Here is a 15918-nt window from a genome sequence, read left to right as displayed (position 1 = left end):
AAATATAAATCAAAACATGATCCCAGTTACCTTACAGATATGCTTTCATTGTAAATTTCCTGATTACAGATTGCATTATGCTTACTGATTTCATAATATTTTTCATTTTAAAAATGCAGCCTACCCCACTAAGAAAACATTTTGTAATGAATTGTGATACCTCTTCATAAGATAGTATCTTCACTCTCTGAGCAGGTCATTATTCAGTTATCCTTCTGTGCTCATAAAAATTGCTGACTCAGATAGGTGGCAGCCCATTTCCTTTCCCCAAAGGAGCTGCTGAAGGAGCTAACTTCTTTAATGGGAGATTCTGCAGGAGCCAGCCACAATCACTACACTCAGGAGATGGGAACAAGAACTTCAAATATAGACTAGTACCTTCCTGAGCAGCAGTCTCATGTTTCAGACAGCTACAGCACAAATTAGGCTGACATTGGTATCTTACTCAGGTGTACCTGATATACTGTTACACATGTAAGAATTAGGATGTTCCCTAGGTCAATCATGTCTATTTTCTAAAACAAATGTTGTCTTTGTCCCTGCAACAGTCACTTTAAAGTATTTTAGGTTTCGATCCCGCTCCTACTGTTATTAAATGCTCAGGAGTCAGCCTTTGGAGCACTAGACTTATAGGAAAGGTTGTGGATTCAAGATTTCATAGATAAGAGTACATTCTACCCTATAACAAACTGTTTTGCAGTGGTGCATGTCCCTTCTCCCTCTTTGAAGAACTGAAGATCAAAAGGTTTTTATTTCTGTTTTACTTAGATGTAACTGTTTTAAATCCAAATTATTCACTTTTCATGTCAAGTTTTCATGCTGCATGTTAATCAAACATTACAAACTATTTTTTAAAATAATGATCCATATGCACACACCTAAAAAAATTAAGTCTATTTATTTGAAACTGTGAAATTAAAGGCCAAATAGATAAAATGCTTAACATTGTTACTGGACAGCATACAATAAGGAAAACTCTGGTAAAGCTGTATTGTTTCCTCCACCACCATGGCAAGTATCAGCTCTACTATCACTTCCCAGGTCTCTCCCACTAAGAAACATTATTGATAATATATAAAACAGTACCTTAAACCATTCATCTTAAGGTGTCTTTTAGATCAATAGTGCCAAATTCCTAGTGTAACTTCATCCATATGAAAAGCTGTTACACCAGAGAGAAATCTTGCCCATAGTATATACAGCCTACTTGTGCTCCTTTTTCCCCCTCCAAGCTGAGACCTCGAAGTATTTTTAAATCACCCTGAGCACTCCAGACTGGTTCACAAATTAAACTCAGCCAAGTCACAAGTCTGATTACCTACAGGCTTGTTTCAGGACAATGTCAAAGTAAGAAAAAATTAGGTCCTGTTGATCTATCCTCCCCACACTCTCATCCTCAAAAACAAAATAATCCTTACAGAATTTTTGTTCTCTGTTTGCCCTGTGTGAGTAGGTTAAATCTTATCGTGGGTCTTTTTTCATAACCTACCGGAATGGTAAATATGACAACACTTCACCATCTTTTCAAAACTAGGAAAATACCACTCTTTTAATCCAAAATACAGATCTTTTAAAATTTGTAGAGGTTCAAATGAGAAATCAGCAACCTTTTATAGTTACTGCTTTTACAGTTGTGCCCGTTATGCAACTACTTGAAATGTTCACAAAAAAGTTACACTTACACAAAATTAAAAAAAAATATTATGGGATGAAAATTTGTTGACAAGGAAAAAAACTGACTTTTTAATTACCTAAATTAATCACACTGATTACATTCTTCCATTTTCCTTTTTAAATAAGTCATCAGCACAAGTTCAGTGGCAGGACAGACCACATGTTGCAATATTTGTTCTGGATGGGCTCCGTGACTAGTCGTTTGACATGAATTAATTCCAGTGAGGTTTCGAAAGTGCCGAACAGAATCTGATTAAAATCAAAGTCCTCCATTTTTCAAGACAATAGATACAGCTGCAAACTGGTATTGCAAGTGACCACAAATGACATCCCTAATTCACTTTACTTGTAGCTTAATCACCAAGCCCATGCAATCCTTTGACTCTCACTCGCCAAGTGTACCTTTTGTGATGTAGTCTCTTGTTCACTAGAAACTAGTTTGAGACCAATTTTTTTTTTCATATCAGCTATTTGTCAGATGGCAAGAATATGTACTCATCTTGTCTGGAAGCCCCATTTGAAGCAATGGAATATAGGTGAAAGGTACCATATTACCACTTCATCCTCTCCTAGATTTAACTGCTTTATAACTGTTATAAAAAGGAAAGTGGCTAAGCTAAATTTCTCATTGGTTATTAAAAAAAGAGACATGGGTTCGCTCCGTACCCTAACCAACATTCAGTCATCATAATTACCATGGTCTTCAGTGATGCTTAGACTCAGATCTCTACAGGTAAGGAATGGTGTGTGGATAAAAATCACACTGTCAAGGTGCAGCAAAGTCATGGATAATTCTCTAAAACGTCACCTTTTGTAGGCTTTGCAACTGTACAAATTTGGCACCTAGAGAGTGCCCCACATCTACAATGTGACAATAAACAATGCCTTTGTATTAAGAAAGAGTTATTTGTCTGGGCACAAAATCATAGCCAGTGTAAGTCACCTACTTTCAGTTACTTAGAGGAACCCACCTCCCACCTAAAAACGTACAGACTTTAGCTACTGTGCATCACAAGAACTAGAACTGGCATATGTACTTTTTTAGGGGTAAAGGGTAATTGCTGTATACATTTTACTATTGCTATAATAAATTTAGCTTTTTGGGGGGTGAGGAGGAAGTCACAACTAGCAATAATTTTCTTCAGCGGATAAGAATAAAATAAATGTAGAAGTTTTAGTTAGTTCTGTTTTCTCATTTAGTTTGTTGATATTTTAACCAATATTATTGCACTTTTTTGGGAGGGAGAGGACATGGTTGAGAAAAAATAAATTTTAATCAGGCAAGACAACACATGGTGGTATAACAGCCTAATGAGGGTGAGGAGGTAAAAAAACAAACAAAAAACCAAAAAAAAAAAAAACACTCCACAAACAAACAAAAAAAGCTGAACAAATTCCAGAGCTGAAAATTTGAAGGCTCTACTTTCCTCAGATCTACGATCACTGCTGCTTTTTTCAACGACACAGTCAAATCTGAATGAGACTGTGTTCTACCACAACCCTCCAAAAGGTTAGTTTGTAAAGTTAAAAGAAATTAACCCATGTAATAAACTGCTAACTGAGAAGTATGCAATTATATGCCTTTTTAAAACTATAAAGCATTTTTACAGATCCTGCAATTTACATTTCAAACTCAAACTGTGCTTTACATTTTTAAGTTCTGACATACTGAAACCTAGCAGCACAGATGGCTGGCGACTTTTTATCGCCTTTAGGCACATATGTCGTTTTTTCCCAAAAAATGATGCAACATCCATTTTCCACACACACAGCACTGATGACAGTAATTCCATCTCCTTTTTTGTAGGATATGGCCTCTTGTGAAAGTAATCTGCCAGAAATTGCTTTCGAGCTTCATATGAGCTGTGTTCATACTGTTTAGGATCTAATGCTAGAATACGGAGGTCCTCTGTTGAAGAAGGTCCTTTCATCTCAGTCCTGCTTTCAACCTTTTGTCTCTTGATAGGCACTACTCCTAGATTCACATCTTTATCTGAAGATGGCGCTGTGCCAGTATTTAAGGACTGAGGCTGCTGTTCTTTATTCCTTTGGTCCTCTGCAACAGAACATAGATCAGGTTGTTTCCTTTTAGCAGATTGAGAGACAGAATCATGCTTTTCACCATTAACAAATGACAGCTCTTTCTTTTCATTGTACTCAAGCGGCATTTTGATACTTGAGTTGCTGTCTTTGGGAGCACTTCTGCAGCGGAGCAAATGCACAGCAATAGCTGTCAGAGTCATATTTCCAGTGTATACCCCACAACAGTGGATGCACTTGAAAGCAGGGGACTTTAAAATTGTGTGGACAGTTGGCATGATATGATGCCGCCCTTTCAAATGCATTTCATAGGTTTCTTTGCTAATGAAAGTACCAAAACAAAAGGGGCATGTAAATACTTTTTTGTTGCTACCAATACCATTCACTTCAACTGTCTGAGGCTTCACTTTGATGTAGATAGGTACAAGGGTCCTTGTGTTTACCCCTGCAAGTACTGCTATGTGTACTTCCTTTTCATCAAGTTCTTCTTTTGGTAACAGTGTACTGAAGTCAAAGTTTGGAAATACAGGGTTACCATCAGCATCATTATCAAGTTGAAATCCTCTGTTTCTGTATTCTTCATGTAATTTCTTCTTTCCGTTATGCATAGTCTTACTGTGTTCCACAAGACTTTTTAGATCATGAAAAATATATGTACAGAACAAACAAGCTAACCCATGCATCAACAGATGTTTTATAAGTTCTTCCTCAGATAGGAAACATTTACAAGAGAAACACCGGACAGTCTTCGCTTTCATCCACCTCAAAAAGGGTGCACATACTGCAAGCTTGTGAGGCTCAAAGGTCTCCTTTGTCTTTACTGCATTGTGCTTATGAGCTACTTCCATATGAACCTGATAGACATTTGATGGGAAGAGCTCGTTGCAAACAGGGCACGTCTTCCATTGCTTAGCCTGTTTGAGTGCCTGGCTTGTTTCAGGAGCAGATGGAGAAGACTGTGTAGATATACTGTGGGAAGATGTCACGACAACAGGAGGAGATGGTGCCGGTGCAATTGCTGGAGAGCGAGATACCTGAGTTACCGTGCCAGACTGCATTAGCTGAATGGGCATTTGAGGTGGGGTAAGAGTTGCTAACCCACCCCCAGGTGATACAGGCAAAGTAACTGAAACTGGCGCAAGGGTATATGTAGGTATCCCATTAACTTGCTTACCAGTTGGAATTAACTGTCTAAGTATAGGGCCTGTAGTCAGGAAAGCGGTGTTTTGAGAAACTCCAGGTGTGACTGGCTGATTTGCAGGGATAATCCCTGAGGCAACAGATTGATTAAGCTGGAGAATCCCGGGTCTCACAGGCTGTCTCACAGGAAGAACCTCTGATGCAACAGGCTGATTAAACTGGAGAACCCCTGAGGTAACAGTTTGGGGCACAGGAAGAACCCCAGGACCCATGGGTTGATTCATATTCCCCACAGGTTGATTTATAGGGAGAACCCCAGGTGCAAGAGGCCTAGTTACTGGTAGAACTCCAGGTCCAGCATGTCTATTTACAGAACTAACCGCCTGAGCTACTGGCAGAGCCCCAGGGGCAACCAGACTATTAATGGCCCCAATAGGCTGATTAACAGGAAGAAGACCAGGCCTGACAGGTTGATTAAGCGGAAGAACCCCAGGAGCAACAGGTCTACTTATGGTCCCAACTGGTTGAGCAAGGGGGAGAACTCCAGGCCCGACAGGCTGATTAAGAGGGACCCTATGGGAAACAAAGACAGGCTGTGGAACCGGTGGCTGAAGATTAACATTCTGACCTACGGGGAGTGGACTGGATACAAGGGTAACATGTGGTGGGGTAACAACTGGAGCAGCAGATGTATGTGTAAAGCTGCCAGAGGCATTTGAAACAGCCAGTGGTCTAACTGCGTTTTGAACTGCTTGTCCCTGTGCCATGGTTTGGTTTTGATTATTTTGAGGAAATGCAAGTTGAATGCAAGTTGGAGTAGAAACTGTGCCTGATGAAGCAGTGGTGGGGATTGAAGATGGAGCAGTGGTGGGGATTGAAGATGGAGCAGTGGTGGGGATTGAAGATGGTGCAGCTATACTTGTGGGAGGCTTCGGAGCAATATGCATTTGCTTCACAAGTCCTGGTTTCTTAATATGTTCTGAAATCACAGCTCTAAGTTTATTCTCCAGATCTCTGTGCACATCAGATGTTAAAACATGGTACATTAAAGTGTCTTGGCTGTTTGCTGTAGCATTACATTTTTTACAGTAGTGCTCAATAAAATAATCTTCACTTTCATCTGGTCTCTGACCAAAATATGTGCTTATTAAATTTTGAAAATGGTTCATCAGCACATGTTTCTTCATATTGTAATACAGTGTGTCTGTAAAGTGGCATTTTAGACATGTGAAGTTTATAATGTCACTCCTGAATTGTTTCATGCCACCTAAAATGCTCACTGTGTAGTTCTGTAGTTTCCTATTAGAGTGAAACATCCGGATGTGTTTTCCCACTATTTTTGAATCAGAAGCAAATGCACATTTTGGGCAAGGAACAACCAGCTCTTGGTCCATTTCATCTTCATGGTATCGATGCAAGTGATTCTTGAATGAAGTAAGAAATTTTGAAGAGAACTTGCATAGGCTACAGCAGTATGGCTTTGTTCTGTATCTCTGCAAATAAAACAACAACAAAAAGTTCACAGAGCACCTTGTTAAAAAATACAGATTCTACAAACTTCATGTTTCTCTCATGAATACAAAGAAAATGCCTCCAACACATGTGGACACCCAAGAAACAGGTTCAACCCTCTTTACAAAGACATACATAAAGATGACATGCACAGTTAATCTAAGCATTTGGATTTGTCCTCATTTTTTACATCTTTATTCTTTATAATGTATAATGAAGGCCCAAATGGGTCTTTTTCTTCACACTGGTTAAAAAAAAAAAAAACTAAACCCCCCAAAACTCCAGTTTGTTAAAGGCGCTGGGCATCAAAGGGGCTAAAAAAATTAACACAATACAAGTGGTCCCCAACTTACAAACACATCGACTTACAACAAACCTCCAGCTTGCCCCTGCCCCTTGCACCCCAGCTCCCCTTCCCCAGTGGGGGGGGTCCAGCTGCAGCCCCCATGGACCTGACTGCAACCCCCACAAACACCCAGGCCTGAACCCCCATGCACCTGGACCCAATCACCCCAACCCCCATGTGGCCCGAAATCGCTCAGGATGCGCAGTGCTCCAACCTGCCCCCCTACTAAAGCACCCCGGTGCACCCCTGCTCAACCACTCCCCTACCTGGCTCAGGCACCCCATGCATGGGGCCCTGGCAGACCTCCCAGCCCCTCTCTCTCCTCCACTCAAATCCCCCCACCCCAGTGCACCTCCATTCAAACTCCACCCTTGCCTGGCTTAACCCCCGCCCCCCCCCCCGCCACACTTGGGTCTCCAGCTGTCAGCCACCGGTGGTGTGCGCAGGGGCTCCCTGTCACCCACCAGCTCAACCCACCCTCACCCTGGTTCACCCCATTTAACTCTCTCTCCAGCAAGCTCAACCCCTCAACCTCCCTGTCCTCAGCTGACCCTGCCACTCCATATGCACAAGGCTCCGACTCTCAGCCACCAGTGAACGTACGCCTCCAGCTGCAAGCCACTGCAGGCACATGAGACTACCTCCCCAGCTAACCCCCACACCTCTGTTCACCCCGTTCAACCCCAGCTCACACTTCTTGGAATGTGGGGCCTCAGCTCACACTCCTCGGCATGTGGGGCCCCAGCTTCATCCTGTGCTCAGGGCTCTAACCTCTCTACCCACCACCCCCACGGTCCTGGCTCCAACTCCTTCACCACGCACCAAACCTGCCCCAACCCCCTGCTGCCCAGGTCCAACCCCCTGCAAGCCCCAGCTCAACTGCACCCTCCCACTAACCCTGCTGCCCTAACACACCCCAGGCTTAAGCCCGCTGCCCCCTCCCAGGGCCCCAACCCAAGCCCTCTCCAATTTATACGAAATTCAAGGTACGCAATGGCTGCGTGGAACGCAACCCTCATGTACGTTGCGGGATTACAGTATAAGGGTATTTTCGACTTACAAACAAATCAACTTATGACTAGGTGTTCGGAACATAACACGTTTGTAAGTCAGGGACTATCTGTATACAGAAAATGAAACTTGGGAAATTAAGAGGAAAGCGATTTTTATTCAGATTTATTTATACAAGGAAAGCTTTAAATAAAGTCAACTACTAATGCACCCCATGCACTGTAAGGGGGGGGGGAAAGAGGTTAAAGATTCCAATACCTTATCCTTCAATGAATTGGTAGAAAGAGCCCTCAAATCACTATCAGAACCCCTAATCTTACCCAGTCTTTCAATAAAACTAGGAAATACTATACACAATGCACCAAAAGTTAATATTAAAGGGAAAAAAATAAGACTGCAAAACCTTTCAAACATCCTTTAAATACAAGAAAAAAGAGGAATAATATACAAACCCATTTGTTTTCCTTTGCAGTTCAATTTAGAATATCACTCTTATTACACAGTCTATACCCTGAAGCCACATTTAATTAATATAAAGCATTTTTACTTTAAATCAGAGGTCAGCAACCTTTCTGAGGTGGAGTGCTAAAATTTGACCTTTTGACCTCTATGTACAGTCTGAGTGCCCCAGATAGTTTTTAAAAGTCACTAACAGGCCTACTTACAACAGCTTCCTTAACAAAAACAGATTAACATGCAGAGCTTTACCGTTTAGGTGGTGGTTGGTAGCATCAGCTGGTCTCTTGTTAATCCACAGGTAGCCTGACTTTCAGCAAGCTCCCAGCTGTATGGGGGAGGAGGGGCAGGGCTGAGCTCCTACCCCGGGCATCGATGAAAACTGATTTGTGTGCCACTGCTGGCATACCTGCCAGAGGTTGCTGACCCCTGCTTTAAATATTTTAAAATGCTGTCTTTAAAAGGTACATTTAAACTGACTAAATTATTCTTCTCTAATTTGACTAAAACCTTATTCCATCTAAGAGCCACTGCATCTACTGTCTCTATGAATGGCACTTCAGCTGAGGAGTGGTAATTTCCCTCTGTCTCACTTAAGCTAGTATTCATTCTCACATGAAATAAATCCTGCTATAGTCTCTGAAACATTGTTAAGGGCCACTTCAATCATATATTTCCATTCTTCTAGGTTGCGATACTGGGTCTCATATGAATAAGCCTGTGGCTCCTCTTTAAAAACAACCTCCCCAACAAACAAAAAAAAAACCAAACAAAATCAGCATTCATTGCTTTAATACTGTGGTGTCAAGGCCACTAGCCACATGGGGCTATCTGTCTGGTTAAGCATGACTAGTTGGCTGGAACAATAAATATATTTTCAGAATAATGTGGCTAGTTTGCCATAGCAGTAGCCACTATAGTGGCTGCTGCTTCAGAACTGGTTGGAAACTCTAAGAACTACAGAGCTTCCAGGCAGTGAATGTTGAAATGTTTGCATACTAAAAGGTAACATGTATCAATGAAAGCAGCTCTGAGAAGATACATTGGAACACAAAACTTTACAACAAAACTAGTGGTATTGGGACACCCAAGAAGAGGTGCTGCTTATGCGTATGTAAGAAAAAGAAACATAGCTGTAATAATTTTCCTAAATGATATGCCTGTTAGTGCCCGATGTAAGTAGAGATTGCTAGTCATAAGATGCAGAAAGGATAAAATATTCTTAGGGCACATCGGGAAACTTGAGGTGTTCAGATCACATAATTGTCTGGTGTGGTATGAACTGGTCAACAAAGGACTGGCTGAAACTGATGCATAACAATGAAAGCTGGAAAAACAAAGAGAACTTCAATGACTGAGAAACTGACACCCAGCAGCAAAGGAAAGGCGTCTCCACCTCCACCTCCCTCTCTGAAAACAAGAAAAAGACCCCAAGCTAAAGAACAAAAGGGAAAAGATGTCTGACAGCTGTGTTAAGAGCTGGCCTTTACAGAAAAACAGCAGCTCTGGCATGAGACTGACAAGATAACTGCAATATGTCCTGGTGCTGCATGGGTCAAGGCAATATAGACTGTTTTTAAATCCCGCTCTGCCCCACGCTACCCTGAGGACTTAAAGATTCTTTGTGACGCATCTAATAAATTGTTACCTTGTTTTGGAAAGGCTTGCTGGTGTGAGAACAAATACTTGCTTCAGGTGCACTGACTCCTGAAGAGGATAAAAGAATCTAATCAGGAGTCTACCACAGCTTAACTTGGATGGAGCATACAGTGAGAATCAATGTGGCAGTAAAGACTCAGACTGGGAGGTGCTACGGCTGTATGATTTACTTTTAAGGAAGAATAACCCCTTGAGAGTTTGGCACCCTTTTGGGGTATCTCCAAGGAACTGTCTAAAAGTTGCAGGCACAGCACAAATGAAAGAATTACTCACCTTGTGGAGTAATGTTAGTTCATTGAAACGTGTCCCCCCAGGGATGCTCCACTCTGGATGCTGGTGTGTCCTTGTGCCAGCAACTGGAGACATTTTTTAGGAGTGTCTTCCTTCAGCATGGATGTGCCGCGGTGCCTCCATGTGCCAGTTGTGTCCATTATGCACACGTGGGGCACAGGCCTCTCCATTCCTTCTCTCCACATGCTTGCAGAGCATGGGGTTCCAAAGCAGGAAGGGTAGTGGAGCACCCTTGGGGATACATATCTCAAAGAACCATTGTTACTGCACAAGGTAACTTACTCTTCTTCAAGTAGCATCCCCGGGGTGATCCCCTCTGGTGACTACGAAGCAGTAGTCGCATCATGGAGGCGGGTTTGGAGCCCAGTCACGGTCACTGAGGATAGTACCACCTGTCCAACTGCTAGAGACGGAAGATGCGAGAGCATAATGTTTGGCAAATGTGTGGTCTGATGACCAAGTGGCTGCTTGGCAAATGTTCTGGAGAAATACATTTTTGAGGAATGAGCTTGTAGAGGACATAAGCCTGGTAGAATGGACTGTGATAGTATTAGGTGGTTCTATATTGTGGAAGGTATAACATGTATGAATGCAAGTAGAAATCCACTTAGAGATCCTTGGAGATGAGACAGCCTGCCCTCTGCAAAACAAAGTAAGTCTGGGAGATCTGAACCAGATCTTGCGTCACTGATACAGATTGCAAGTGCTCTGCGGACATCCAGAATGTACCATGAAGCCTGTGGTGGGTCAATGTGTAGCTTTGGGAAAAATGCAGGTAAGTATACAGGTTCATTGATACGGAAGGATGCGGGCTCTTCAGAAGGAACTGAGGGCGAAGCTGAAGTGTCACTCTGTCTCTTCTGAAAGCTATGTAAAGGGGTTGGTTCAGCCATAAGTGCAGCAAACTCTCCTGCCCTCCTGCTAGAAGCCATGGCAACGAGAAAGGAAACCTTCATTGATAGGTATAACCAGGGACAAGTTGCCAAGGTTCAAAAGGTGATTTCATGGAGGCTCTTGAATACATGCTTCCAGATAGGAACAGGTGAGTGGGCTGAGGGAAAAAGTATTTTGCAGACTGCTGAGGAATCTCTTGGTGATGGGTTTACAGAGAAAAGAGCTGCCATTTGTTGTGCAATGGAAGGCTGCTATAGCAACAGCACGCACTTTGATAGCATTTAGCGTTAAGCCTGTTTCCTGAAGGTGCAACAAGCAGTCCAGTAGGTGTTGCTGGGGGCGGTAGGGAGGAGAAGGGTATGGAATGATTGTGTTTGAGCCACTGAGAATCTGGTCCATGTACAGAGGTACATCTTTCTAGTGGAGTCTCTCCTGCTGATGACTAATATTTGCTTTACTCTTTCAGAAGAGGCGTTCTTGGCACCCTGGAGCCATGAAGGAGCCAGGCGTGAAGATGGAGTTTGTGTGGCTTGGGGACGGACAGTTCTGCTAAGATTCTGCGAGAGAAGATTGTGATGCAGGAGAAAGCCATATTCTTTGGAGGTAAGGATATCCTGTTTGTCTCAACTGCACTGGTGCAACAAGTATTACGCAGGCTCATCCTATTCTGATTTTGATGATGACCTTGTGCAGCACGGTAAGAGTGGGAATGCGTAGAGTAACAGTGCATCCCATTTGATGGAGAAAGCATCCCAAAAGGGAGTCTTTCCCTAGGGCTGCTCTGGAGCAACAAAGTGGCATTTGCAATTGGCTCTGGTCGCAAAGAGGTCTATGTCTGATTGTCCCCATTTGCAGAATGCGTAGTTGAGGGCTTATGTGCTTATTTCCCATTCGTGATGGTTGTAGAATTTGCAACTGAGGAAGTCTACAGTGACATTCAAGACTCCAGAGAGGTACGTGGCAATAGGAGTAATACGGTGCATGAGACGCCAATGCCATAATCTGAGAGCTTCCATGTCTAGAGAGGGAGATTGTGCACCACCCTGCTGATTGATGTAGTACATGCAGGTCATAGTCTCCATCATAATGCTGATCGTCTTGAGAGCTATGTGATGTAGGAAATATCGGCATGTGTAATGCACCACTCTCTGCTCCAGCAGATTGATATGGAGCATTTGTTTGGTGAATGACCATTTGCTCTGGGCTGTGAGGACCCTCAGGTGGGCTCCCCATCCCATGAGAGATGCGTATGTGATAATGGTGAGTGTTGGGGTTGGCTGACAGAATGAAGATGCCAGTTAGGATGTTATGTAGGCCTGTCCACCAGGCTAAGAAGCTGAGGACATGAAGCAGGATGGTAATGGACTTGGAGAATGGATCTGGATGGGGTGTAAAGTGTGGCAAGCCAAGACTGCGGGCATCTTATATGGAGTCTCGCTAGTTTGAGGACACAGGTTGTCACAGCCATGTGTCCCAAGAGTTTTGGGCATTCATGAACTGTAGTAGTAAGGGAAGCACGTACCACTGCTATAAGCTTGCACAGGGTGAGGAATCTGTGCTAGGGCAGAGTTGCTCCAGCTGTGATGGTATCAATGAGAGCTCCTATGTATTTTAGGACTTGGGTGGGATGAAGTGGAGTTGTCGTAATTTATGCAAAAAAAAAAAAAAAAATCAAGCCTTTAGTAAGAGGCCTTTAGAGAGGTCCATGGTGGTTCTGACCACGTCGTGTCTGTTGGAAGGACGTGCCTTTTATGTATGGGAACATAGTGACACCCAGACAATGTAGGTATGCCACCATAACAGCTAGAATTTTATAAAAAGACTCTGGGAGCTGCTGAAAGGCCAAAAGGGGAGCACCTAGAACTGATAATGATGATGACCAAATGTGAACAGTAGGTATCATGATATGGAATAGTCTTGGAGGTCTAGAGCTGAAAGCCAGTCTCCTTGGTTTAGTGCTGGAATTACTGTTGCTAAGATCACCATCTTGAATTGTTGGTGAGTGATGTATTTGTTGAGCCTCAGATTTCTGCATTGGGAAATACAATGGGTAAAAACCTCTGCCTTGGACCTCTGTTGGTACTGGTCCTATGGCACCTAACCATAGAAGGTGATGCAGCTCTTTCTGCAGAAGGGTCTTGTGAGAGGGTCCCTGAAGAGAGAGAGAGGGGTGGAGAGGGAGGGTGCATGGAGGGAGGGAGATGAAGGGGATTGAGTAACAATAGCTAATGAACTCCAAGACCCCTTTGTCTGATGTTATTTGTCCCCACTGTCGTAAAAAAGGGCAGAGGTGGTGGTGAAGTTACGAGTGACTGAGCAGTGGTGCAAACAAAAAGAAAGTGTCTTTCTGGTTCCCGACCAAACTTTAAAAACTGTTTAGATGCAGATAGTTGGAGCACTGAAGTTTGGTGGTGCTACTGCCATGTGTTTCATACATGGGTTGCTGTCTCTACAGCTCCCTAAGCCTTTGGTAGGTATTATACCTGGTTCTCTTCAAAGAGGCGTGTGTATATGCCTAATGGCTGGAGGGCTGTGCGGGAGTCTTTTATGGAGTGGAGAACCTCGTTACTTTTTGCAGTAAAGAGAATGGTTTTGTTGAAGGGTAGGCCTTTGACTTTCTGTTGCAGGTGCCCTGGAACTCCCGCTGTTTGGAGCCAAGAAGCTCTGCACATTACGACTATAGTGGAGACAGTGACCTGGGCAGCTGTCTCGGCTATGTCTAAAGAGGACTGTACTGCCATGCATGAGATTAGATGGCCCTTCTGGATGATGTTAAGCAGGATCAGCTTTTTGTTCTGGCAGGCATTGTACAAGCTCCTAGAGCTTGGAGTAGTTGGAAAAGTCATAGTCTGATAACAGCGATACTGCTAACAGTGATACTGTTTTGTTTGGACTTCTTGTAAATCTCTCTCCTGTGCTAATATCGGCCATTTAAAAAGATCCTGGAAGTTTTTGGTGTCTTCCAGAGGAGGCAAGGTGGTAGAGATTACTGCATCATCAGGTGAAGAGGAAGAGCTGCAAGGGGGTGGGGGGGGGGATCTGTTGTCACCTTCTGATAAGGAATCTTCCATATCCATCTGAAGGGGGGAATTCAGCTGTAGTAGGTTAAGTAGAGCTGGGTGGTTCTCTCGATGTTATGGAGTGAGCCACATGGTGAGTTTTTCTGTAGAAACGCGACTCCCATGATTTCCACTGTCTAAGATAAGTAGGTAGTGGGTACATATAGCAATGAGCCTACCGAGGAGGTGGTGGTGGTGAATACGTACGGCGACAGCAGCAGTAACCCAGGAAGGTGTTGTGTGTGTCAAGCTAACATGTTGTGAGAAGAAGCAGCCATGTTGGTTGATGCCAGCTTCATTGGGAGAATTTAGGCAACAGAGGTGATCTATGGGAGTGCGCTGCAAGAACAGAGGACAGACAATGGTGCCAATGGAGATCTACATTGTGTATGGTCTCCATGTTGGTGCTGAGGCTCAGGAATCAGTCAGTGCCACAGGGGTGGTGACTGTCTGAGAGTCGGTGAGTCGGCAAGTCAGCACAGGGCCTTTTCAGTGCCATATCCAGTGCCAACTGCGGAGGCAGCTTTGGTGCCAAACAGTGCTTATGAGTCGACATTGGTAAGTCAGTATGGGTGGTGCTGGCTGTTTCTGTCTGGGCTCCAAATACACCTGTTTATGTGGTGCCGGCATCTTTGGCATTGCCATGCTGGAGGTTCTGGGCTTATCTGCCATGCTACCCCTCATGGCCAGCGATGTTGAGGGTAGAGCTCTGGATGGGGAGAGCCTTGCTTCAGACGTACATTTGCCCAAAACAGGTAGAAGGACGATTGTTGTCCATACCTTTGGATCTGGGCACTGGCTTTGACACATTTGGTGTTTCCTGAGAAGGTGGTTGAAGAGACTTCATTTAGACCAAAGTTTTCAGTCTATTGGTGCGGTTATGGCGTGCTCTAGCAGTTACACTAGAGCATCGGGGGCACTTCTGCATCTAGCATGCTTCTCCAAGGCACTATATGCAGGAGGAATGCTTGTCGTACATAGAATCTCTGCAGGAGTCCCACTGTTGGAAGCCGGGAGAGCCCAGCAAGAGGTGTGGCTGGAAAAGCGGGCTGCTGACAACGAAGAAAAGAAAAAAAAGTTATGTAAGGAAGAGGAGAGGGGTCTTAAAATTTGGAAGTGCCAGGTAACCAAGGGAAATAAACAGTGTTTTTTGCTATATTGTTTGTAAACAGGAGCACAATAAGGAGCTCAGTCTGCCGCCAAGGATGGTAGAGAAGGAACTGAGGGGCCCACACTGCATGTGTAACAGACACCAATGGCATCAGGAGAGGCACAGTGTTTGAAGACACACCTAAGAAAATTCTTAGTCACTTGCACAAGGATGCACCCCCCCCCCACGAGTAAAGTGCCCACGGGGACATTACCTGAAGAACCACCAGTGGATCCATCACACGGTATCACCACAGTGTGGTTGGGGATTCATTAGCTGCTCTTCTTGCAGCATGTGAAGATGAACTCATGAGCAGAAAGCAGGACTTAGAACAAATTCATCCATGTAGCTGCTCCTCCCATTTCAAACCCGATCTTCACAGAGCATGGAATTGTTGCTTTACACAAGGCAGATTCTCATATTAAACACCCATGCCAAGGATTGCCTGATCTCCATAATTCAGTTTTCTAGGGTACATCACTGTAAAGTGAATGATCGGTTGAAGTTATGTGGCACTGAGTAACTTGAGTCCCCATCCATTTCAGAAAATGGAACAAAAAAGCACCTCCACTGTTCTTCCCAGGGCAGTAGAAAAAGGACAAAAAGTCTCTGATGACAGCGCTTGATTTGCTTCAGTACCACAAACCTTTAAACCTAACAAGCCCAAAGATGGCCTCCATGAGGCT

General features: G+C 43.8%; 1 protein-coding gene across 3 annotated transcripts in view; it reads right to left on the bottom strand.

The window, feature by feature from the left end:
- Window positions 1-894: 894 nt before the first annotated feature.
- The window catches only part of ADNP2 (ADNP homeobox 2), a 39816-nt gene continuing 24792 nt past the window's right edge, over window positions 895-15918 (bottom strand). For all 3 annotated transcript variants that reach the window (XM_074987574.1, XM_074987575.1, XM_074987576.1), the window contains one exon: window positions 895-6347. In XM_074987574.1, coding sequence (XP_074843675.1) covers window positions 3279-6347 — 3069 coding nt within the window. In that variant the 3' untranslated portion in view covers window positions 895-3278. The remainder of the gene's footprint in view (window positions 6348-15918) is intronic.

Source organism: Carettochelys insculpta, chromosome 2 (genome assembly GCF_033958435.1).
Source record: "Carettochelys insculpta isolate YL-2023 chromosome 2, ASM3395843v1, whole genome shotgun sequence".
Lineage (NCBI taxonomy): Eukaryota > Metazoa > Chordata > Testudines > Carettochelyidae > Carettochelys > Carettochelys insculpta.
This window is presented reverse-complemented; position numbering and strand designations above follow the sequence as displayed.